At 37.8% G+C, this 25,070-nt stretch overlaps 1 protein-coding gene across 4 annotated transcripts in view; it reads right to left on the bottom strand.

Moving 5' to 3' along the window:
- LOC117173473 (sterol regulatory element-binding protein 2) overlaps positions 1-25,070 on the bottom strand; it is a 168,757-nt gene that overhangs the window by 92,454 nt on the left and 51,233 nt on the right. For all 4 annotated transcript variants that reach the window (XM_033362076.1, XM_033362073.1, XM_033362075.1 and 1 more), the window contains exon 3: positions 905-1,136. In XM_033362076.1, coding sequence (XP_033217967.1) covers positions 905-1,136 — 232 coding nt within the window. The remainder of the gene's footprint in view (positions 1-904; positions 1,137-25,070) is intronic.

Consider the following 25,070-nt stretch of genomic DNA (forward strand, 5'->3'; position numbering starts at 1 on the left):
ACATAAAAAAAAGGAATATTGGAAAGGAGGTACGAATATGATCCTACTCAACTGCACTTGGCTGTTCTTGGGAATCAAATCTTTATGTGACTAATTTACTCTGGCTATCATAAAGTTTACTTTATAAAATGCATCCCGCTACGTCAATCCTATGTCAATCTTGTCAAAAATTATGACGAAACATAAACAGAAACAAATCTTATAAAACAAAATAATTATTATTTTTCTTTTTTTACAAATTACATAACCTGCGGCAATATATTTTGCATAAAAGAATATCTTCAATTTCATAAAAAGAAACTATTTTTATTGACAATTAATACTAAAAATTCATAGGGTGTCTTTTTGAAGCATGTATTCGACGTCATATTAGATCCTTGAACCTGAGTTTCAATCACGAGTAAGATTCTTACTTTTAAGAATTTTATGTAGAGAACTCACCTCCTCTAACAAACTTTCGTGTATAGAACTACGTAGAACTTTTGAGATATTTTTTATTTCTACACCTTTCCACGTTCTATACTTTAAGTTTTACAGTACGTTTAATAATAAAACCTCAGTATCTCCATGCTGTACTTTCCAATATAGGGTTATCAGTCGAAACTCTCAAATCTTGTTTTAAGTTGACACCTAATGACGCTAAACGTACGTGGTGGTACGGGTCAGTGCAAAACCAGTTTGGAAAGTTTAGACTGCTAATCCCAGATTGGAGAGTATAGCACAGAGGTACCGAACCTACTGTTAAAATTTAAGACCTTGTACAATGCAAACAAACATTACTGTAAATTGTTTGTAAATGCTGGGTTGTCTCAATAAACGAAATATAAATACCATTCATTATCCTAATATCCTAACAAAATGTTGAAACAGGCTTTTGTATATTACTTTTATGCATTTCACTTACCGAATGTAGTCTATTGTTTTTCTTAGAATTGCTGACTTATTTAATTTTGCATCAACTCCAACAACGATATTTTTCAATTCAACAATCTTATCATTTATGGAAGTACGGTATCTACGCTCGATAGCATTGTGGGCACTACGTTTGAATTCTTTAACTCGAGGTGTTCCTAAGGATGTCCCAGAATTGATGCGATTTATTTGCACTTTATCAGTATCCAACACAACAGGAATTCCTATCAAAACGTATAATATATTTAGAATATTTTTTTTACTTTTCCTATTTACATTTCATCAAAATCAATTACCACCAGATTTTCGGTTAATTGTATTTATATTTATCAAATATACTTCCTTTTTTTCATTCATCTAACAACGTAAAATAATAAGTTCGCCTGTCAAAAACGCTATGCAATACAGCACACACATTTTCACGTACAATGTGATGCCTATGCGCAATAAGACAAAGAGAACTTTTTTATTTGCTAATTGGGAAGGGGATGAAAAAAATTTCCATCCAGTTGCAAATGATTGCCTAAATTTTAAATTAAAAAAAAAAAAGTGTACTTCATCCGCATCGATTCTATGCACTGAAATAAAGAACAAAAGTACAATTCTCATTAATCTATACAGAAGATAGTATTAATAATGCTGAAATTGATATTGAAAGTAATATACTGCAAGTGCATTCGTAAGTGCACAATGTAGACCCGCACATGAAACTTCTTTTGTTCACAGGTTTGTCGACTCTCGATCACAAATTTAATACATGATACTGAACGTGTATGTACAACAGTCAACTATGTATAAAAACTTTACAAAACCGAAACTATAATCATTTTCTGCAAACGTAAAATCAAGCAATTTTTGTTTTGTTACGGTGTCCTCACTAATGACAGTTTGTTGGTAGTGTAACTTTGCAAACGTATAATACTATATGACACAGACGGGATGCCAGACGCTTTGAAAGACTCTTTTAGGGAATTATTATGAGATAATTATTATTTTATTAGTATTACTTTATTTTATCGCAATTTCTTTTAGTTTTTTTCTTTGCCTTTATGAACTTAATTTCAGGCAATTCAAAAGTACAATATAGGAATACTAAGAATCTAAATATTTAAGGTCACTTGTTATCTTTTGTTATGCAGAGTGTCCCAGACCCAAGTTTCCGAATTATATGGTTGTATAACAAAAATTGAACGTTCCTTTCCAAAAATCAATTGAAGTTTTAGTTCTTTCGTTAAAAAATATTTAATCTGGACTAAAAGAAATTATGCGATGCAAAATTCAAAACTATAATTCATTTAAATATCTAAAACTGGCATGAGTATTACTCTCTTTCGTCACACAAAAAGGTATTATTACGTTATTAGATTCGCGAAAACGAAAAGAATAAGTTTTTCGCTTTGATATCTAATATTTATTTGAATTCGTAGTGTATAGAAGGACCTATAAAATCACATCCATAAGTAGGAATGAGATATGTATAAATACCTTTCAAATAAATATCTAGTTCTTGGTGCAGCGAGAGCAACGGTGGATACAAATTAAAGGCTAAAACCGACGATGGATCAAAACACAAAAGACGCTTGCATTAACTTACGAAGAAGATTAGAGGGTCAAAAGAAAATACGCTCCGTGTTCAATGTGCGAGTGACTACATAACATCTGGTAGACCGATGGCGGAAAGGGTTCAAAACTTCGCCCAAGGACTGAGGATCTACAACGAAACAGTGAACAAGTAAAAGCTGCTGACACTCAAGCAGCATATCGTTGACAAAATACGGATGTTATCTGAAGCAAAGAGGAGAAGACACCAGAAGGAAGGATGGATCAGAGAGAATCAGCAGTTTTTCGCTGACACCTGCCTCTTCAGCGGTCTCCCTGTTTCTGTCTAAAACAACAGAATTGTTCGAAGAAATTAGCCTGTGCGGACAGAGATGTACGAAAAGTGGCTCGAAAAAAGGTGTAGCAAGATGCAGAAATTTAAGATGTATAAGGACAGCATATCCTGGGTCATTAAATTGTTTTAAAAAAACCAATGGGGCCACATTTCTCCTTGAATAAAACCCCTTGAAGCGAATTTCAATTGATCTTACGAAAATTTTCATCACTCCGGTTTTTTCTTCTTTTTCAGTAGGTGATGAACAAATATTTTCAACATCCCTTTAATTGAATTGCGATCGATATTACTGTGCGAATGGTGGCTGAAGGATGCTAGAACAACATCCCCTGCGTCATTGAGTTTATGGAAAAATCAGTGGGCCCAAATGTTCGATCACTTTGGAAATCTTACGATCTTTCGTAGTAGGGTTGGAAAAAAATGTGAAGCACCCTTTCAAGTAATCTTGAATCAATGTATCTGCAATGTCGTACCTTTTGGTTAATTGATTTGATAGAAAAGTAATGAGGTCCCAAGAACTTGCTTATTGCAACAACAAAAAATTTTGATCTCCTTACGTACGCAATGAAAATAAATGTCTTCCACCCATCAAAACAAATATAGAAAAGTGATCTTGAGAGGTTGGTTTCTGGGGCATGTTCCAAAAGAATACATTGAAGAACTTTTCCACTAAAGGAATCAGTAAGTTCTTATTGTTGTTGTATCAAAAAAACTCTCACAGCGTTGATTCTCAAAGAATATCCGTCAGTTATGCTTCTGGGCGTACCATATTGTAGTAGCAGGGGAGAGACATAACTAAACGCCAATCGTCCATTAATTCTGGTTGCTCTAGACAATTATGCGCTCTTCCGAGACAGAGACTGTGATTTACCGAAATTTGAAAACATTACCCCATATCGGCAACGGGCGGGATTTCTTAATGTGGCTAAGAGAATACAATTTTGTATGGTCAATGTAATTTTTAATCTCTTTTATAAAAAAACCAGAGTATCTTCTAGATCTTTTAAAGCAGAAATAAGAATCTACCTACTGCTGCAGAGATCCTTCATTTTGACTTCAGCGAGTCTTTAAAAAAATCTAACAGAATTAATTAGGGATGCACCTTTGCCTTATAATTTTAAAAAGATGTTTTCTGAATTTGTGTTTAACATTGATAATAGAAGTATTAATAAGTATTGGATCTAATACTTACCAACCCTTCTTTTTCGTAAGGGACAATATCGAAATATTTCAGAAGAGCACAATAACATTCTGTAAAATCAAAATCACCACCTAAATATAAAGCGAAAGTTTACTTCTAATGTATGAACTTAAAATTGGAACAAGCTTTTGGCAAATCACGATAAAAGATGCAATTTTCAGTTGACACAAAAAATAAGAACTTATTCCCGATATACTGAGTTGCTAAATTAGGAGCAACTGAGTTTGATCACAAAAAATGAACCAATTCGGAGTAAACAATTTAAAAATTTTGAGGTTCAAACAAAGATTTGAAACACCTATATGATACAAACGGGATACTAGAAGCTCGTAACACTCTTTTAAGGAATTATTGGGAGCTGAAGCCAAAGGACAACATAACTGTGACATAGAACATATAAAAGAAAAGGAGATAAAAGCAACTGCAGTCATTTCTGAGGTACCAGCTTATTAAGTACCGTAAGGAAAATATTGTATATAATTCTATACATAACTCTAAACTCACAGCCACTGTGGTGCATAGTAGCAAGATTAAGTACCGAGAATAAATACATAATTCTATGCATAATTCCATACTTACAGTCCCTGTGGCGTATAATGGCGAGACCTGAACACACTGAGAAAATTGTAAGAGTAAAATTAACGCAGCTGGCATACAATACCTCCGCATGGTGTAGGTAAAAAGCTAATGGAGAAAGTTAGTAACATCAAAATCTTAGAAGAATGTGGTGTACATGAGGATCTTGTTGCGTTGCAACACTTAAAATTAATTTTTATATATTTTCATTCTTCTACTTTTTGAATCTTATTTATCTTTCGGCTCCGTTTAAAATGATATTTCGTTTTTAATCTTCTGTCCTCGAATTTGTCACGTTTCGACACTTTCTACCGATTTGTGTACCTTTGCTAAGTTACTGTCTATCGCGTCTCTATTGTATTCGATCACAGATGTAAGAAGGGCCTTGCAAAGATAATTCAGCTTCAGCCTCCGGAAACATCTCGTCATAAACTTATATAGTCTTTCCTTCGCAAAACAAACTAAATCCGTAAAATTTTATAACTCATTTTCGACTGTCTCGCAATTACCTGATTTCGGAAGGACCCATTACAAGGGGCCTCACCCCCGTCTCCCACTACTCGATTTTTCTTCCACGTCTACGTTTCCTACTTTGTACTTCCTTAACCAATCCTAAACCTCTACGTCATCAATTCTCCCTCTTCGAAATTTTCCATTTTTGCGCTCTTCCCTTTGCTTCGTCGTCAATCCAAAAAATCTGCATCATTATATTCTCGTTCTTTGTACCAAATTCACCTTCAAATTCTCTCTATGTAGCATTTTTATCATACAGTCCACTTTTTATTTCGCTGTTGTATGCCTCTATGTTACAAAATATATACTTTGAAACATATAATGTTGTAGTTCGTGTTTTTTGTTAAAATTTATTATTGGCTCAAAACATTTTGGTCCAATCGAGTCAGATAGTTTACCACGTGTTTTAAAAATTTCGAATCACGTCGAGTTAAAACTGTGCCGGAAGTCTCGGAACGCTACTGAAGTGAATTTTGAATGTGAACCTTTGTCTTCATTGTGTCACTATAAAGTGAAGTGAACAGTGAACTCTGAAACCTTGTGGTCATTCTGTCACTATAAAGTGAAGTGAACAGTGAACTCTGAAACCTTTGTCGTCATTGTGACAATATAAAGTGAAGTAAATAGTGAAATTTCAAACGTTCTCGCTATCGTGTCACTAAATTAAAGTGAATTTAGAAATTGAACTTTTGTCTCTCGTGCTTTATGCAATTCTCGTCTCGTGTAAATCGAATAAAATTGAACTTTTGTTTCTCGTGCTTTATGCAATTCTCGTCTCGTGTAATCCGAATAAAACTAAACTTTGTTTCTCGTGCGTTACGCAATTTTGGTGTCACGGGAAAGTGAAAGTGAACCATAGACTCTTAAATAAAAATAGTCCAAATCTTCGCAGCCGTGGCCACAATTACTCAATATCGTCGACAAAATTGGAATTACTGGGGCTTCATCGAGGAACCTCGAAAATGAACATGTCGCAGCATACATTGTACCAGAAAAATTCCAAAAGGTAAGCGAGTTTTTTGGTACCACCAATTGTCCTCTTTAAATTTCCCCATTTCTTTCGTATATTTTTCTTGTTGCTCTCTTTAATAACCTGTCGAAATTTTCGAAATGGCTCCAAGCGTGTAAGAACTCAAAATTAAAATCACCAATTCTAAAAAAAAGATAACAAACTTCGCTAAGTTTATCGATGGATATACCGCTGAACGCGATTTTTCTGCTTTACAAAAAAGAACAAATGACCTCGAAAGGGAGTTTGAAGAATTTGACAAATGTTTCAATGAATTAGAATTACTTGTGTCTGAATCTACCCACGCGGAAGCACGTACGGAATACGAAGAAAAATTTTATGCTGCATTCGGCAAAGCTGAATCATTTTTAAATTAACGTATCGCGAATCCACCTGTCGACTCGTCGTCTTAGCAAAGCATCAGGCGCGAAACGCTTTTAAATTCCGTCCGAAATCCGAAAAAGAGTTTACCGCGTGTCAATCTACCGACTTTCAGTGGATCATATGAGGCCTGGTTGGGTTTTCATGATCTGTTCAAATCTCTCGTCGATAACGATGATGAAATACCAGACATTGAAAACCTATATCAGCTCAAAGGTTCACTGAAAGGCGAAGCCGCAGAAATTATCGCCTCCATAGAACTTTCATCGGAAAATTACAAAGTCGCTTGGGATCTGCTTAAAGAGCGTTATGATAATAGAAAAATTATTCGTCAGACAAACGTGAAAGCTTTTTTAAATTTACCACACCTCTCGAAAGACTTTCCGGTTCGCACGTTACTCGATCAAATACAAAAACATGTTAGGGCACTTGAAGCTTTGAAAGAACCCGTCGAAAGATGGGACACTCTTAGTCGAAATTATAAAACAAAAATTAAATACCTTTATTCGCGACAAGTGGGAAGATTCCAGCTGCGAATCCGAAAACCCCACATATAAAGAATTGATAACGTTCCTTCAACGTCGCGCGCAGTTTGAAGAAACAAAATCGGATCAAATTCAAGGTAGGTCCCAAAGTTTATCAGATAGAAAACCTTTTAACTCTCGACCCAATCAGCGCTCTCAGCAAGCATTTTCAGCCTCAACTACAAATTCTTCTTGTCCACATTGTCAGGGAGAGCATGTCATATACAATTGTGAAACATTTAAAAAACTTACTCCACACGATCGCTTTGAAGCCACAAAAAAGACCGCTCTTTGCATTAATTTCTTTCGCTCTAATCATCGTACTGCCAGTCCTTGTAGTGTGGCAGAAAGCACCACACACTCTTACATTTTGAAAAAGGAAAATCTGGAGAGTCTAGTGAGTCACAGCCAGCCGTTCAAAGTCAATCTGTTCTTAATCTCCATGCTCGTGTTTGTTCCGAAGGGTTGCTAGGCACTGCAATCGTCGATTTAGTCAATTCCCAAGGAAAGTCAAAAACTTCTCGCGTCTTTTTAGACTCGGGCTCTCAGGCCAATTTTATCACCGAGGCCACAGCTTCTTTTTTGAAATTATCCAGAAAACCAGTTGATGTCACGGTCTCGTGTGTCGATAGTATTTTCACGGAAATAAAACACTCCGTTTCGGCGACAGTAAAGTCGCGATTCAATAAGTATTCAAAAAATCTCGAATTTTTCGTTCTGAATCAAATCTCTAAAAACATGCCATCTATCGCAATAAATCGGTCCAGGTTCGAAATCCCAAAAACATAACTCTCGCTGATCCTGACTTCCATAAGCCATCGGAAATCGATGCACTTATCGGCGTTAAATTATTCTTCAAATTACTATGTGCAGGTCAGATCTCGTTAAAAAACCATCCTAATCCCGTTTTGCAGAAAACGCATCTCGGTTGGATAGTAGCAGGAGAGATAAATAGCCTTTCATTGAAAAACAATTTTAAATGTCATTTTATAACTCACTCGACGTCCTTAGGCGTGAATCTCACTAAAATTTGGGAAATGGAGGAAGTTCCTTCCGCGAAACTGCTATCTCAAGAAGAGCAGGCCTGCGAAAATCATTTCAAAATTAATACTCAACGTAACTCGGAAGGTCGCTATGTCATTAGATTACCCTTTAATGAAAACAAAGAAAAATTGGGAGATTCGCACTCTATGGCTCTTCGTCGCTTTAATATATTAGAAAATCGTTTCGACAAGAATCCTCAATTAAAAGAGAATTACTGCAATTTCTTAAATGAATATAAAAATTTAAAACACATGTCGTTGATAAAAAATAAACATCTCGTTGCACCCGGTTTCTATCTTCCTCATCACGCTGTGATAAAAGAGGACAGCATAACCACAAGAATTCGCGTTGTTTTCGACGGATCCGCAAAAACCTCGTCAGGCGTGTCCTTAAACGAATCTTTAATGGTCGGTCCTACAATTCAGGACGATCTCTTTACAATTTTGACTCGAATGGACCTCATACCTATGCTCTTACGCCGACATCGAGAAAATGTATCGGCAGGTCCAAGCGCATCCAGATGATGCCATATATCAAAAAATTCTATTTCGCGAAAATCCAAACGACATCATAAAAGAATTTTCTCTCGATACCGTCACATACGGTACCTCTTGTGCCCCCTTCCTCGCTATTCGTGCTCTACACCAATTAGCTAATGATGAAGGGGCCAAACATTCTATCGGAGCAACCGTGCTGAAAAAAGATTTTTATGTGGATGACTTGTTGACTGGTGCGAAAACACATCAAGAAACCCCATTCCTTCGCGATGACCTGACTGCACTCTTGCAAAAAGGTGTCTTCCCTCTTAGAAAATGGGACTCAAATGACCCTTCGTTAGTGCCTGAAAATTCAGACAATCCATCCAGTACACACCTACCGCTTGATCCAAATTCCAACGTAAAAAATTTGGGAATTCAAAGGAACTCTCAAGATTTTATTTTCTACAAAATCGACCTCTCGGATTTTTCGAATATCGTAACCAAACGCTCAATTTTATCGCAAGTCGCTAAATTATTTGAACCGTTAGAATTACTTGGCCCAGTCATTGTGAAGGCTAAAATGTTAATTCAACTTCTTTGGAAAGCTGGAGTCCAATGGGACAGTCCAATCCCTGTAGAAGTTCACAGTATGTGGCTTAAATTCAAAGAGCAATTACCACTTTTAGAGGAGGTTAATTTTCGTCGTTTGATTATCACGTCCAATTCAATTGAACTTCAAATGCACGGCTTCTGTGACACAAGCGAAAAAGCGTATGGAGCCTGCATTTATTTGCGGTCAACCGACAATCAAGGCAAGCATCATATTGCACTAGTTTGCTCGAAATCCAGAGTCGCTCCCGTGAAGCCCGTGACGTTGCCGCGTCTGGAGTTAAGTGCGGCACTTCTACACGCTCGCTTATGCACTGCAGTCAAGCAAGCACTTGAAATTAAAATAAAACAAATTTATTTGTGGTCAGACTCCACTAAAACACTAAATTGGTTAGACACTGAGCCTTATTTGCTAAAAACTTTCGTTGCTAATCGAGTCGCGGAAATACAAAATCTCGCAACCTCTTGTGAATGGCGACACGTACCTACTCAGGACAATCCCGCGGCTTAGTCTCAAGACTTTTTAGATGCACCTCTTTGGAAAAACGGCCCTCAGTGGCTCTCGCTTTAAGAAAATCATTGGCCTCATGGAAAATTGCATTTAACTGAGATTCCAGACAAGCGCACAATTATCGCCCTCCCTATTTGCACTAAAGAAAATCCAATTGACCAGAAACTTATCGAAAGGTGTAGTTCCTTTAAGAAACTCAAATTAGTTGTCGCTTATGTCCGACGATTTGTTCACAACGCAAAGAACCCTACATCAAAATGAAGCGGTCCCATCACTATAAGCGAACTCGAAGCCGCTAATTGCACTATAATTACCACAACACAACTCGCCACGTTTCCAAAAGAAATTCACTCGTTAAAAAATAAAAATGACCTTGACAAAAAAGTCGATTGATTCCGTTGAAACCATTTTTAGACAAACACGGGATCCTCAGAGTAGGCGGTAGATGAAAAAACTCAGATTTGCCTGAAGAACAAAAACATCCAATCATATTGCCTCCCCATCATCATGTAACGCGACTTATCATACGCGAAGAGCATGAAAGACTCAAACACGCAGGAACCCAGGCCACTTTGTACTCCGTTCGAGAAATTTTTTGGCCCTTAAACGGTCGTAACATCACGCGGTTGATAATACACCAATGCGTTCGATGCTTTCGCGCAAAACCTCGAGGGGTGGATTACGTCATGGGGGATCTGCCACAAGAACACGTGTCTTACTCTCGTCCATTCCTTAACGTCGGTGTCGACTACTGTGGTCCATTGTACGTTAAGGAAAAACGATTTCGAAATCGCAATAACTTAAAAGTCTTTGTCGCTATTTTTATTTGTTTAAGCACAAAGTCAGTGCACTTAGAACTGGTCAACGATCTGACCACAGATGCATTTATCGCCTGTTTAAAGAGACTTTTCTCTAGACGTGGAATTTCAAAAAGTATCCATTCCGATAACGCAACGAATTTTGTAGGTGCTAATCGCGAACTTATCGATCTCTATAAACTCTTTCAATCGACCGAGCACAATAAAATAGTGAAAGAATTTTTGAATCAGCAAAAAATTACGTGGAACTTTATTACTCCCAGATCACCGCACTTTCGCGGTCTCTGGGAGGCAGCAGTTTAATCGCTCAAACACCATCTCTCTCGCACAGTTGGCGATACGTTATTAACGTTCGAGCCGCTAGAAACCTGTATCATTGAAATTGAAGCCATACTGAATACTCGTCCTCTGTCTCCCATGTCGTCCGATCCCAATGACCTGCAACCCTTGACTCCTGGTCACTTCCTAATTGGTGGTCATTTAACAAGCTTTCCTCAGATGAACTTCAAGGACACAGCCTACAATCGCTTGTCTGTCTGGCAACACGCGCAAAAATTGCGACAACATTTTTGGACTCGATGGCAGAAAGAATATCTACATCAATTAACTGTTCGCAGCAAATGGCAATCTAGATCCAACCACTGCATGAAACTGGGAACCATGGTTGTGATCAAGGAAGACAACCTCCCGCCCCTCCATTGGAAACTCGGACATATAGTCGCTATTCACCCTGGTCCAGATGGCATCATCCGCGTAGCTACCGTGAAAACCGATACGGGAGAGTACAAGCGTTGTACTAAGAAACTTTGTCCTCTTCCTATCGAACCTCTTTCTCGAGCTGCTGAAGAAGTGGAGAAATGGTCACAATGATTCGGGCTTAGAATCATATAAAATTCAACTGGTTTCACGATATGTAATTTATCATAATAATCTCTCGGTCTATTGATATACCCTTATATTTTTAATTTTAGATATCTGTAACTTTATTTTGTTGTTGAACGTGTTCGTTCAAAAGGGGCCGGCATGTTGCATCTTTATCATACAGTCCACTTTTTATTTCGCTGTTGTATACCTCTATGTTACTAAATGTATACTTTGAAACATACAATGTTGTAGTTCGTGTTTTTTGTTAAAATTTATTATTGACTCAAAACAGATCTATTTGACAGGTAATAGGCCCGAGTAAACAGCTTCACATGATAACTTCGTAAAGTTTTTACCTGGGTTTATCGCTGGAGAGATTTATCAGTGATCTGTGTCGGAGTAGTGTTGCGGAGCGAAGGAGTTATTTAAATAAACAAAACGGGAATTGTATATCAATCTAAAAATCTATATACTCCACCACCTATTAATCCCTTCCACACCGAGTGAATAGTGATGAAATAGATGCGATTATCATGGACATACCCTATGAAGAGACATGTTTTGTGCCTTTATTTTTCCGCAGAAAAAAGTCGGAAAAGTTGGAGAACAGAACATCATGGTCTCTTCTTATTTAAGTGCCAAGAGCTAGCCACAAGAATAAATTAGCATAATATAGCAGACCAAGAACGCTCATTATCTGTAAAAAGATTGTTTAAAGTTGTTCAAATAGCTGCCGTAAAAATGGATGTGGAAAAGAAGCATGCGATTGATGAACTCCCCCTTGGAAAATGTGGACAACGAAGAGTTGATTGAAATTAAAGATAGAGGGTCTGGGGATAATGAACACAAGGTACTAAATACACTAGAACCACATCCAGACATTAAGGGCTATGGAATGAGGCTATGGAAACGGGAGCGGCCAATCTGCCCCAATAAGAAGAAATGCATCAACGGTTTCCTGAAAAGGAGGCTGAAGAGGCAAGCGCAGCGGGATAGTGGAGCAGCTAAGGTACCTGGAACTTTGGCGATCATAACGACGATAACCAGCACTGAGGCTCAAAAGCGAGGAAGGGGCTCACAGAGCACCCCACCGGGGGGAGGGCTACGCATGTGAAGAGGCACAAGGCGGTCCAGCAGCTGAAGAACAGGGAGTCGTGGCGGGTTAAAGTGACAGCCGTTTAGAGGACTGACCCCCTGAAGGTGGTGGTGACGGATACGAGCTACCCGGACTCGCTGCTCACTAAAGAGCAGTTTGAGCTCTTCAGGGAGGCTACCCGGAGGGCACTCGAAAAAGTGTCCCCACATCAATGGCCAAAATTCAAGACCCCCTTCTGAAGGGGAGGGGTCTTTGTATTTTAGGCAGCTGATCCAGCGGCTAAAGCTTGGCTGCACAAGGCTGTGGTCGAGAAAATGTCTTGGGACGGCGCATCTCTTACGGTGGGTGGAGTTAAGTTTCTCGAGGGGCCTTAGGAAGAGGCCACAGCTGGAGAAATTAAACATCTCCTAGTTGTGCAAAGCCCTGAGTTGCAGATGAGGGCTCTTGCGGTCCTTAACAACAGGCCCTTCTACCACTTTGGACAGGTCAACTTTAAAGTTACAAGCCAGGGGCAGGAGGACCCCGTCGGTGTTCAGGAAGATCGGGAGCAGACCTAAATGACAGCTCCCAGACTAAGCATTACCCAAGTTAACTTGCATCACAGCAAAGGCGCCTCTGAAGTTGCGCAGAGGGACATGTCTGCGAGGCACACAGGTATCTCACTAATGCAGGAACCCTGGTTAGTTCGAGATACTATCAGGGGTTTAGGGGGGGGGGCTGGTTTTTGTCACAGTCACCCCAAGGCGGCCCATCCAAGGACTTGCATACTGGCGAAGGAAGTCAAAATTGTCCCACTGCTTGAGCTATGTTCTAGAGACCTGATAGCGATATTTACGGATATTAAAGGAATAGGAAGGCTTGTCATGGGGTCAGCTTACTTTCCATATGACGGCATGAAAGCTGGAACAACTATTGCACTGACATCGAGACAGGAGCAGAGGCGACTCGGATAAGCTGCTTTCTCGAAACCCGGATGCTCTTCTCGGTACTCTGAAATTGCTCAGCGGGGGATACTCAAGAGTCACACGGGGATACCTTAGGTCATCTGAAATTAGAAGAAGAGGGGACGACACCTCCGAGGCCTTACAAGTCTCCTGTTCCGGTTGGTATATATCCAGTCTTCTTACAGAGGGCTGATGAGATCATCATAGGGCCGATTGCGAGATTAGCAAGGGCTAGTCTGACGCAGAAAGGCCTCGCGATTGGAACCTTCATTAACATCGAAGGAGCCCGTAACTACACCTCTGAAAAGGGGATCAGAGCAGCCATGATCGCACACGGTGTGTCTACTGCAGTCGCGGAATGGTTCTGCCATATTTTGGCCAATAGGTACCCAACCACGACTATGGGTGATATCACTTTATGTGGAGCCTTTGACTCGGGATGTCCGCAGGAAGGTGTTTTATCGCCCTTGCTGTGGTGCCTGGTAGTAAATGAACTGCTTCATCTACTCACAAGCCAGGGCCACCACGTTATAGGTTGTGCGGACGATATACTGGTTATCGTGCGCGGCCAGCATCTTGATGCGCTCTTCGGAGTAATGAATCAAGCACTAAGAATAGTAGATTCATTATGTAAGAAGACTGGACGATCAGTCAATCCGAGTAAGACGGATGCAGTTGTATTCACCAGAAGGTATAAGTGGGGAACCACGAGCATAGTGAAACTGGCTGGACAAAAACTGGAAATCAAAGGGCAAGCCAAAAATATAGGACATTCTGGAAAATAAGCTGTCATGGAACGAGCACCTGGAATACAAGTGCAAGAGACTAGTAGCGACTCCTTGGCTCTGTAGGAGAGCCATAGAGAAAAGCTGGGGCTTGAAACAAGAGACACTTACGTAGATCTACACTGCGATCATGCGACCCAGACTAACCTATACGGCCGTGGTGTGGTGGAGCAAGGTCGAACTGTCTACTGTGAAGTCTCGACTGGACAGGTACAGGGGACTGATTCTGAGAGCACCACTGGAGCCTCGAAGTCGATACCCACGATGGCTCTGGAGGCACTAATAGGTTTGGAAGCCCTTTATCTCACCGTGAAGGCCGAGGCTGCGAAAGCAGCCTGGATACTCAAAATCTGGTAAACGATAGCAGTATCTACAGTTCTACAATATGAAATTATGGCCATGCTCCAGTGCGCCTATAAGACAACGGAGAATGGCAATAAAAGAAACATTCGTACCTGCTCAGACAGTAGGGCTGCTATAATGACCCTGAATTGAACAACGGTCACATCGGTGCTAGTATAGGAGTGCTTTAAGGCACTAAATAAGCTAGCGACAGAAAACCGAGTCACTCTCTGGATCCCTGGACAGAGTGGCATCAGGGCAATAAGATATCGGACAGGCTAGCAAGGCTAGGAGCAAAAGAAAATGGCCTAACAGAAATGTTTATAACACATAGAAACCTCCAGTATCACAGACATAAGATAGGGCTTGAAGAAAGTCCCCTGTGTCGTCTGCACGGAAAGGATAATGAGACTTCTACTCATATTCTCTGTCACTACCCTGCGATTGCGGGGAAACCTGAAACACTTACAGTCAGCCGGCGGTGGTAAGCTACGTAATAAACAGGTAGGTCTAACAAGTATACCAGAATGGGCTACTGCATAGCCAGAGCATCAGCGACAAGTGATTAGCCACAAAACATCAGCTGAGCCTGCGGAGGTTGTTTGCAGAGGGCCCAATTTTGAGTTTTTGAGAATGCGAAACGTCATCATATTAAAATTTATTATTGAGTAACTTCACACATTTATAATTTATAAACAAAAGTTCGAATTTGCCAGTTTTGTGATATTGGAATAACTATCAATATGGAAGATTCAGCAATATGCAGCATAATTGTTGGGCGACTTGATAAGCTTGGAATTTATAAATAAATTTGCAGAGGGACTAATTTCGAGTTTTGAAATTTCGAAACTTCATCATATTCAAATTTAGTGATGAGTAACTTGACACATTTATAACTTACGATGAAAAGTCGAAATTCGCCAATTTGGTGATATTGGAATAACTATCAATGTGAAAAATTCAGTAATATACAGCATAATTTTTGGGCAAATTGAAAAGCTTCGGTTTCATAAATAAGTTTGCATTGGGCCTAATTTCGAGTTTTTGAGAATTCAAAACTTCATCATTTTGAAATTATTGCTGTGTAACTTGATAGATTTATAATTAATAAAGAAAAGTAAATATTTGCCAGTATTTCAATATTGGAATAATTATCAATTTAGAAAATTATGTAGTATCCAAAATAATTTTTAAACGAGTTTATAAGCTTGGAATTTATAAACGAATTCGCAAAAAGCCTAATTTTAATTTCTGAAATTTCAAAACTTCATCATATTAAAATGTATTGATGAGTAACTTGAGACATTTATAATTTTTAAAGAAAAGTCCAAATTCGCCCGTTTTGTGATATTGGAATAATTATCAATTTGTAAAATCCTGCAATATTCAGAATAATAGTTGGACGACTTGATGAGCTTGGAATTTACAAATAAATTTGCAGAGGACCTAATTTCGAGTTTTCGAGAATTGGAAAGTTTATCATTTTGAAATTATTACTGCGTAACTTGATAGATTTATCAATTGTAAAGAAAAGCCAAATTCGCCAGTTTTGAGATATTAGAATAATTATTAATTTGGAAAATTCTGCAATATCCAAAATAATTTTTAAACGACTTGATTAGCTTGAAATTTAGGATATAATTTGACATTCGAACCAACTCTGATATGTTGTAACTTCAACGAGAAGCGTCACGGTCACCCAAACTGTAACAACAACACGAGAATTTTTTGTATCACTTTCGGCAAGAAAGATGTGGCAAGACCCTCTGGAACCAAATGTTTGGGAAACGCAGAAGGGAGTCTTTGAGAAGAAATGAAGCGACTCGTTCCTTATCCGAAAAGTGCTCAAGTAGTAATTCTGCAATGGATTCCAAATCGGTGGTTCATATTAAGGGGGTTTTGGAGTGAGCAAGGTGTTGTGGAAGTCCAGTTCAACTCTTATAACCGATTTCTGAACCCAACTCAAGATTATCGATCCATTAGGCACCAAATTAACCCCGCTTTCAATCCTTTTGCCGAATTCCAGTCTAACTCTATTACCAAACCTGTAGCGAAATACAAACCTAACCCTTTCAGTGATTCCCTGGCGAACCCTATGATGATTTTATTTGGAGTTATGTTAGAGTTCAATCTAAGTTAACTATGCGATCTTGAATTAAAGCGTAAACTGACACAATGAAAAATCCACCTTTTAGATTGTTTATGTAAATTTTAATAAATGTAACAAATATAAGTAATACAGTAAAACGTTACGACCACTTGGCCTAAACTTTCGACTCTTTAGCCCACAATCTCGGTCCGCGATCCGGCTCAACAGCCTCGCAATTCTACACTCACTTTCAACTATTTTATAACAACTCAACGCTACCTAGCAACCTTATATAAAATAGAACTATGTACGTATGCCTTTTTCAAAGCACTCCTTACTAGTTTTATCGACGTTCGATTCTAAAAATTCAATAGAATCTTCCTTTTCTTTTACATTTTGAATATTCTAATCTTCTGAACTATAATTGCTGTTTACGTCTTCATTCAAATTTGGTCGCCAAATTTGAATTTGACTGACATGCGCAGTAGTTGGAGTATTTTTACCTTTACAATATAATTTCTGAATTTTATACGTGTCCGATGGTAACTTTGCAATAATTACGCTTGGTCTTTTCTTTCTTGATTGAAATTTAGTCGACTCACCTGTTGATACAGTGTTAGTTTTAACGAATACAATGTCTCCTATTTCAAATTTAATTTTAGTATTACGGTTCTTATCATAACGATCTTTTGCTTTCTTCTGATCGATCGCAATCGCCTCTCGAATCTCATGTCTAATTTCTTCTGGATTTGTAAAAGTCTCAGAATTTTTCGTTATCATTCTAATGTGACAGTCTTCATAACGCGGTACAAAACCATATACAGCTTTAAACGGAGCACGACCCGTTGATTTACAAACTGACGAATTCAAATCACATTCTAATTTCTTTACATCTTGATCCCATCTTAGTCCTTCATTGTCCAAAAGATCTGATTAAAAAGCCGGTAGAATAGTCTGATTCAATCTCTCCACTTGCCCATAGGCTTGAGGATGCCTACTTGAATTTAACGTATGCTTGATACCAAATCTTTTGCACAATTCTTCGAATTTATTAGCTGTGAAACTAGTACCCCTGCCTGAAATGATTCTCCGAGGTGAACCAAACCTATAAATAAATTCTTCAACCCTCTTGATCGTCGTAGGTGCTATTGTATCCTTAACTGCATATAATTGACAAAATTTTGTTAAATTGCAAATAATTGAAGGATATACTTATTTCAACGAGTTGAAGTTACAAATGGCCCAAGATGATCAATGTTAACAACCTCAAATGGTCGTTTTCCGAGAGGAATAGGATGCAATTCTCCGGCTTACTTTCCTACCATCCTTTTTGCTAAAAAACATTCTAAACAAGATCGAATGTGCATTTTTACGTATCTTCGCATTCCTGGGAAATAAAAATTTTCTCTAATTCTCGATACCGTTCTATCAATTCCAAAATGACTGGACAAATCTTGGTACTTAATTGATAGCGCTTTACACATGGCTGTTGGCGCGACATACAATTCCTTATTTTTATCTTTCTAATCGATTTTGTATAGTAAACCATCTCTTAACACGTAATCTTGACATCCATCTTTCTCCGCTCGTGTACGTTCGTGTTCGGCTTTTTATAGAATTTTTATATTCCTGGCTAATTTTTCATCAACTCTCTGGTACATCAAGATTTCATCTTCGCGCATCGAAATATTTAAAATCGTACCTGGTTCAACAAAAGAATTAGCCTCTTCTACCGGTGCTCTAGATAATGCATCTACGTGTTGCATATTCTCACCTTTGCGATGGTGTATATCAAAGTCAAAATCAGCAAGAGAACTGAGCCAACGAATTATTTGTGGATTAGTTGTTTTTGACTTAATATAAACCAACGCTTGGCAGTCCGTGGAAATGTCAAAATGAATACCGATTAGCAAAGGTCTTAATAGAGTCGTTGCCCACACTACAGCCAACAACTCTAGCTTACTAGAATATGATTTTTCCGCTTCTGAGGTTTTCCTATTAATTGTGTAAATTAGTTTCTGTTTCTCCCCCTCGTTTTGTTAAAATAATATCGCTCCTAATCCGATTGCTGATGCATCCGTGTGCAATTCACTACGTTTTGCTAGCGGATTATATAGACCCAAAATCGGCTCCTAACTGATCAATAGTTTGATTTTCTGAAAAGAACATTTCTGAGCTTCACCCCAGACAAACTTTACACCGTCCTTCAAAAGTTCAATTAACCGATCCATCAAACACGAAAACTTTGGAATAAAACGTCTCGAAAAGTTTGCAAGTCCTACAAACCTTCTAACATCATGCACATTTTCCGGCTGAGGAAACTCTACAATTGCTCTAATGTGTTTTGTACCTGGTTGCATTTCATCTTTTCCAATTACAAATCCTAAGTAATCCACTTTAGGCAACCCAAACTTGCACTTTTTTAAGTTTAATGTTAACCCTGCTTTTATCAAAAGATTCAAAACCTGGCTTAATTTTTGTATAAATTCCTCCCAAGTCTTGGCATACATCAAGATGTCATCAAAATAAGTAAGAGCTAAATTAGAATTATTTGGACCAAAAATCCTTTTAATTAATTTAGAAAAATAGAATGGGGCATTCATCAAACCAAACATTGCTCTCTGAAATTGACCCGTCTCATCCTGAGTTATAAAAGTCGTCTTTCTTTCGCACTTTCAGTTAATGGAATGTGTAAATAACCATGTGACAAATCTAAAGTGGCAAAAAACTTGGAGCCATGTAATTGATCTAGACCATCATCGATATTTGAGAGAGGGAAGTTGGTTCGAATTGTCATCTGGTTTAATCGCCGATAGTCGACAACTAGACACGGTGATCCATCTGCTTTAGTAACTAAAATTCACGGACTATCAAAGGGTGAATTTGTTTCTTTAGCTAAACCGACTCGTTTATATTCTCCTATAAGATCTCGCATTGTTTCAGGTTCCGATGAACTCAAATTATACGGCTTCGCAGAAAACGGTTCCGACCCTTCTTTTAAAATTATGTCCATTTCCAAGACATCTGTACGTCCTAACTCAATAAATTTTTAGCAATTGCTCGACGTTTAGAACTTAAAAGTTCAACAATCTCTTTTGAGTCAGCCTCAGATAACAATTCGTGTATTTGTACCTCAGACTTGATAACTGGCTCAAATCTAGGTTCCATTTCTGGAAATTCTTTCATTGTCAAAATCTTATCTGCAAGAATTTTCCATTTCGATTATTTGCATGACAATAAGTTATGTTATCACCGAATTTATAAAATGCAATATGAGGCAATTCAGTAAAAAATCTACCGATGATTACATCATAATTAGTCGCGTTATCTGGCACCACTCTCAAACAAATGCCATTAGCTGAGCACTCGTCAACCTTTATATTGGTCTTCATTATACCTGGAGAGCGCGTCGTGGCTTCAATGCTTCCAAAACCTATCAATTCATTTGGACGTTTCAAAAATTCAAAACCGTGATTAAGCATAACGGAAGCTTTTATGGTACACACCGAAAATCCATGATCTACCAGAGAATCGAGAATCACATCATTAATTAAAGCCTTCTTTAAATACTTTTTCTCAGATGGATCGCAATTAGAAGTAATAACATTTATCTTAACTTCGTCGAGTTTCTTAGGCCTAGTACAATCTTTTGCGAAGTGACCTGTCTCGTTGCAACGAAAACATTTAATTTCGCGTTTCACAGGACATTCTTATGCGCAGTGATTGGTCGAATTACATCTAAAACACGCGAACTCCGCACCAGCACTCGGACTTGATTCTTTTTTCCAGCTGCCTCTAACGTAGTTGCTCTCCTTTGAAGTCGCTGTCGAAGTTTCCTTCTTATCCGGTATCAAACTCGAAGACAAATTCTTATCCTTCCTTTGATCAGCTGCTCCAGAATTCTCACGTCTTGAAGAAAAAATCTGCTTTCTTGAATTCTCCAGATCCTCCAACATTAAAATATTTTGAAGAAGATTGTCAGGGTCGAGATACGTTTGTGATGCTATTATGGAACTCGTATCACGAGACAACAGTCCAACTACCAGTTGAGTCTTGGTTTCAGTCAAACTAAATTCCAATTTTTTGCAGAGTCGAACCTTCTCAAAAAAGTATTCTCGAAAATCTTCTCCAGGTCGCTGACATCGCTGTTCCATTGCCTTCCATTTTTCAGTTAAAGATTTTTCAACCGTAAAAGTAGCTTTAAATTGCTGACTGAATTGAGTCCAATTTTGAATGGTATCAATTCGACTCAGATACCAATTTCTTGCTGCTTTCTTCAGGTTCGCTCTTACTGTTTCAAAAGCTACAGCCTCAGTCCAACGATGTAACGCAGCAGTGGATTCCAACTGCTTCAACCACGCTCTTGCTTCTGAAGATCCTTCCAGTCCAGTGTAGTCCATAATATTATGCAACAAGTCCGGAAGAACATTGTAATGAAATGTTTCGGGCTGCTTCTTCTGTGACACATTTTGCAGTAATGTCGCGTTTTGATCCAAAATTTTAGTCATAGCTGCTAGGGCTTGCGACATATTTTGCTGAAAATCTCCCTGAAACTCATTTCCATGTTGCGAAATTTGATTTGTGACATTTACAACTGGGCTGCTTAGATCTCCGGGTTGAACATTGCTATTCAGTGGCTGCTGATTCTGTAGAGGATTGAAACGTCTTGATCGTCTATTCTCTTGACCTTCCGTGTTCTTTTAATTTGACCAACCAAGCCAATCAGGAGATATAGTTAATCCTCCAACTGCTCCTTGTTGATCCATTCTCACTATTCACTATTTTTTTTTTTATCACTATTCTCGCAAATATTTAATTGATTCTCACATATAAAACAGAAATATCAATTTACGGAACACGCGAGAACAATCGAGAACCTTTTTTTTATCATGGCGTTCGATATCACGTTCTTTTGTTTTTATTGATTTGCTTAGTTACCGGAATTTTTCGAAATTTTCCGATTTTTGCGATTTTCGCGGGTTCGCGCTATTCAAAAAAAATCTTATTTAATGGAAATGGGCCACTATCCGACTTCTGAAATTTTTAGAGTTTAATCTAAGTTAACTATACGATCTTGAATTAACGCGTAAATTGACAAAATGAAAAATCCTCACATTAGATTGTGTATGTAAAGTTTAATAAATGTAACAAATATAAGTAATACAGTAAAACGTTACGACCACTTGGCCTAAACTTTCGACTCTTTAGCCCACAATCTCAGTCCGCGATCCGACTTAACAGCCTCGCAATTCTACACTCACTTTCAACTATTTTATAATAACTCAACGCTACCTAGCAACCTTGTATAAAATAGAACTATGTATGTATTTTTCTAACAGTTACAAATTCTAAATATGTTACCGAGCCTAGCCGAACATGCAAATCTGCTTAGCACTATGTGCTTACCCGCTTGAGCAGTCCCGATCCCCTAATATATGTTACCCTCCATATGTTAGGCCACACAATAAAAGCGATGATAGATGGCGGTGCCACAAGCACGTTTATTCGACCGGAAGGTCTTGCTAGAAAAATAGACTTGTAGGCCAAATATAATAGTGGCTTAGTTCATTTCGCCCATGGTAGTTTAGAGCCCGTTTCGGAAGGAGTGTTGTCTCCAATAGAGTAGAACAAGAAGGTAAGATTAATCCCGAAACACGTTAAGAAATCATTGCCAGTCGCATTTGCCTTAGGCTTGAATTTAATGAAGTTTTTCTAGATGCCGTTAGATTTGGTAGACCACAAGTGGGTTTCTAAAGATCCCCGTATACCAGGGAGTGTTATCTCAATCAGTGCTTCTGGGATTCCAAACGATTTCCCAAATTATGTAGCCTTTCCAGTTGGAGAGGAACTTGAAGAAAACCTTCAGCTAACACAATTTTTAAGATATATCTAGGTTTACGCAGTTTATCTAGGATGTCATTCATTAGTGGAAAGTACTATGTGTCAGACCATCTAGATTTTTGACCAACACAAAGTATGGAGTTTAAAGAAAGGAAGCTCATTTAATATCCAAATAAACTCTACTTTCTTATGAAAAATTGTATGCCTCAAAATCAGAGCAACAAAAAAAAATCACAAATTAAAATTAGATTTCAAAACTACCACCTTTCCGACTCATTAGACTATCACATAAGAAATGTAAAACGAGGGAGAAAAGGAAATAGTCAATGAAAAACAAAATCTCACTCTCCTTATTCCTTCTACGTCTTTTTTATATTGCTAGGGACCAACGTGTTTCAAAGCCAATTTGGAACTGCTCATTACGGATTATTTATAGGAAAACAACCGGTATGTATAATAGAGACTTATGCTAATTAAAACTGTTTTAATACATGAGAATAAAAACCATAGCCATTTGTACAAAAACTTTCTTGGTCTAATTCTCCATTTATTGGTCAAAATTGATTTCGATCTTGAATAAATTTTTTAATAGAGACATTGAACTCAAGATTCATTCCAATCGGCATGGTTTGCTTGGAAACATTTTTAAAAGTTCTTATAATTGATACCAAACCAATTTTTTAAGTCACTTTCTCAAAAGAAATATTTTTATTTAAATAGTACATAAAGGATTTTTTTTAAATATTATCAAATTTAGAAATGTGTGATTTTTTCTTATTATTTCTTTTTCTAATTTGAAAATGTAATTATCTGAATAGATTGGTTCAGAATCAACAATAAAAAAAGAAAAGGAGATATTTATCCTTTTCTGTACGGTGTTTAGTATTTAAAGCCGATTCTTATATATTTTAGAATTTATCACAGGACAACCACCGGATTTCAACGGAGGCAGGTGAAATTTAATAAAATGGTACCCACTCCAGACGAAATCGAGTTAACTCTCCAGCTGTAACAAATTCTCATAATCGTGAGATAGATAGCTGCAGTGCAATATACTCAATACAACGATCTGGCAAATATCTCGTGCACCTTGAGGAAACGGAACAAACCAAGGACGACCGGTTTCTGCATTTTCCCCGCAAGTGTCTCAGCATTTCGTAGAGAAGCAGGGTTGATTTCAGATTATGAACCTGTGAAAACTTGGCCCTCAGAGTCATATAGAATTGTGTCAGACCTCGAGCGTTATACGACACTTTGGCGTTAGAGAAACTACCTGAAAGAGACTGTCTGGCAGAGAGACCATTCAGGACGCAACATCTAAATAGAATGTCTTCCGATGCAAATACAAACGTCTTATGCGACACATTTACTTTTCCGAACTGTCGACGAAGAACAAAGTATCTGCAAAAAATATACTTGCTGTCCCGGTATTACTCTATTCATTCGGAGTCGCAGAATGCAGAATTTAGTCAGAGAATGCTGGGTGCAGCACATATGCAATCATATCCCACTTCCAGTAACGTTGCTTTTCATTATGTGAAATTTAAAAATACAATGATATCCAATTCCAGTAACCCTTCTTTTCATTGCGAGAAAAAGGAAAATACAACCGTATCCCATTTTCAGCGGCCTCCTTTCATCCCGAAACGTATAAAGAAGGAAAACTCTATTAGGCAGTATTTTTGTTAAAGGGACCTTGAAACTAATTATGGAATATTGAAATTCATATATATATATATATATAATCATAAATATAATAGTAATAGTAATAGTAAATTAAATACAAATTATTATACATCAAAAGCACTGATATTTATTCTGCACCTACATATCTTACGCACTAAAAGGTTTGAAATAATTTTTTTTTTCAAAAATGGCCGATTACGTCAGGCACAAAAAAAGTCACTATAATGTAGAAAACAAGATTTTGGAATTATTAGCATAGTAGTGCAATTTAATAATAAAATTGACAATTTTTTAAATTTTAGAATAAAGTTTTGAAATTGAAAATATTTAACAAAAATCAAATAAAAACAAAGAGCGTATTCGACAGTGTACCTCTCTAAAAATCATATCTAGCAATGAAAGGGAGCAAGACATTCATAATGACATAAGCAAGAAATAGTAATTTTATATTTTAATATAATATAAACATAATAAAACTATAAAATTTGATGATTGACTTTATTTTACTCTTATTAAATACGAGGGTGGATCAAATATAAACCGGAATTTTACAAATACTTTTCTTAGCCAATCGCAAGCACCCTCACAGTGTAGGCTCTTGTAATGTAGTGTATTAGGAGTGGGTAAAACGCTTGGTGAGCTGTTTGACTCAGTCAATTCGTCAGTATAGCTATGAGTGAGCAACAGGTTCCAGCGTCCGTTGCACAACGGGTTATAATAAAGTTTTTAACTAAAGAAGGCGTTAAACCGAACGAAATTTGACTCGATTGAAAGATCAGTATATGGATGATACTCTGTCTACAACTCAAGTGTTTGATTGGGCCAAAAAGTTTAAGAGTGGACGAGAAAATGTGGAAAATGTGAGTCATAATCGACGTCCAAGATCAAGTGTTTCTGGCGATAACATTGGTGCAGTTCGTGACCTTATTGAAAGTGACAGGCGGTTCACTAT

This window comes from Belonocnema kinseyi, chromosome 5 (assembly GCF_010883055.1).
Source record: "Belonocnema kinseyi isolate 2016_QV_RU_SX_M_011 chromosome 5, B_treatae_v1, whole genome shotgun sequence".
Lineage (NCBI taxonomy): Eukaryota > Metazoa > Arthropoda > Insecta > Hymenoptera > Cynipidae > Belonocnema > Belonocnema kinseyi.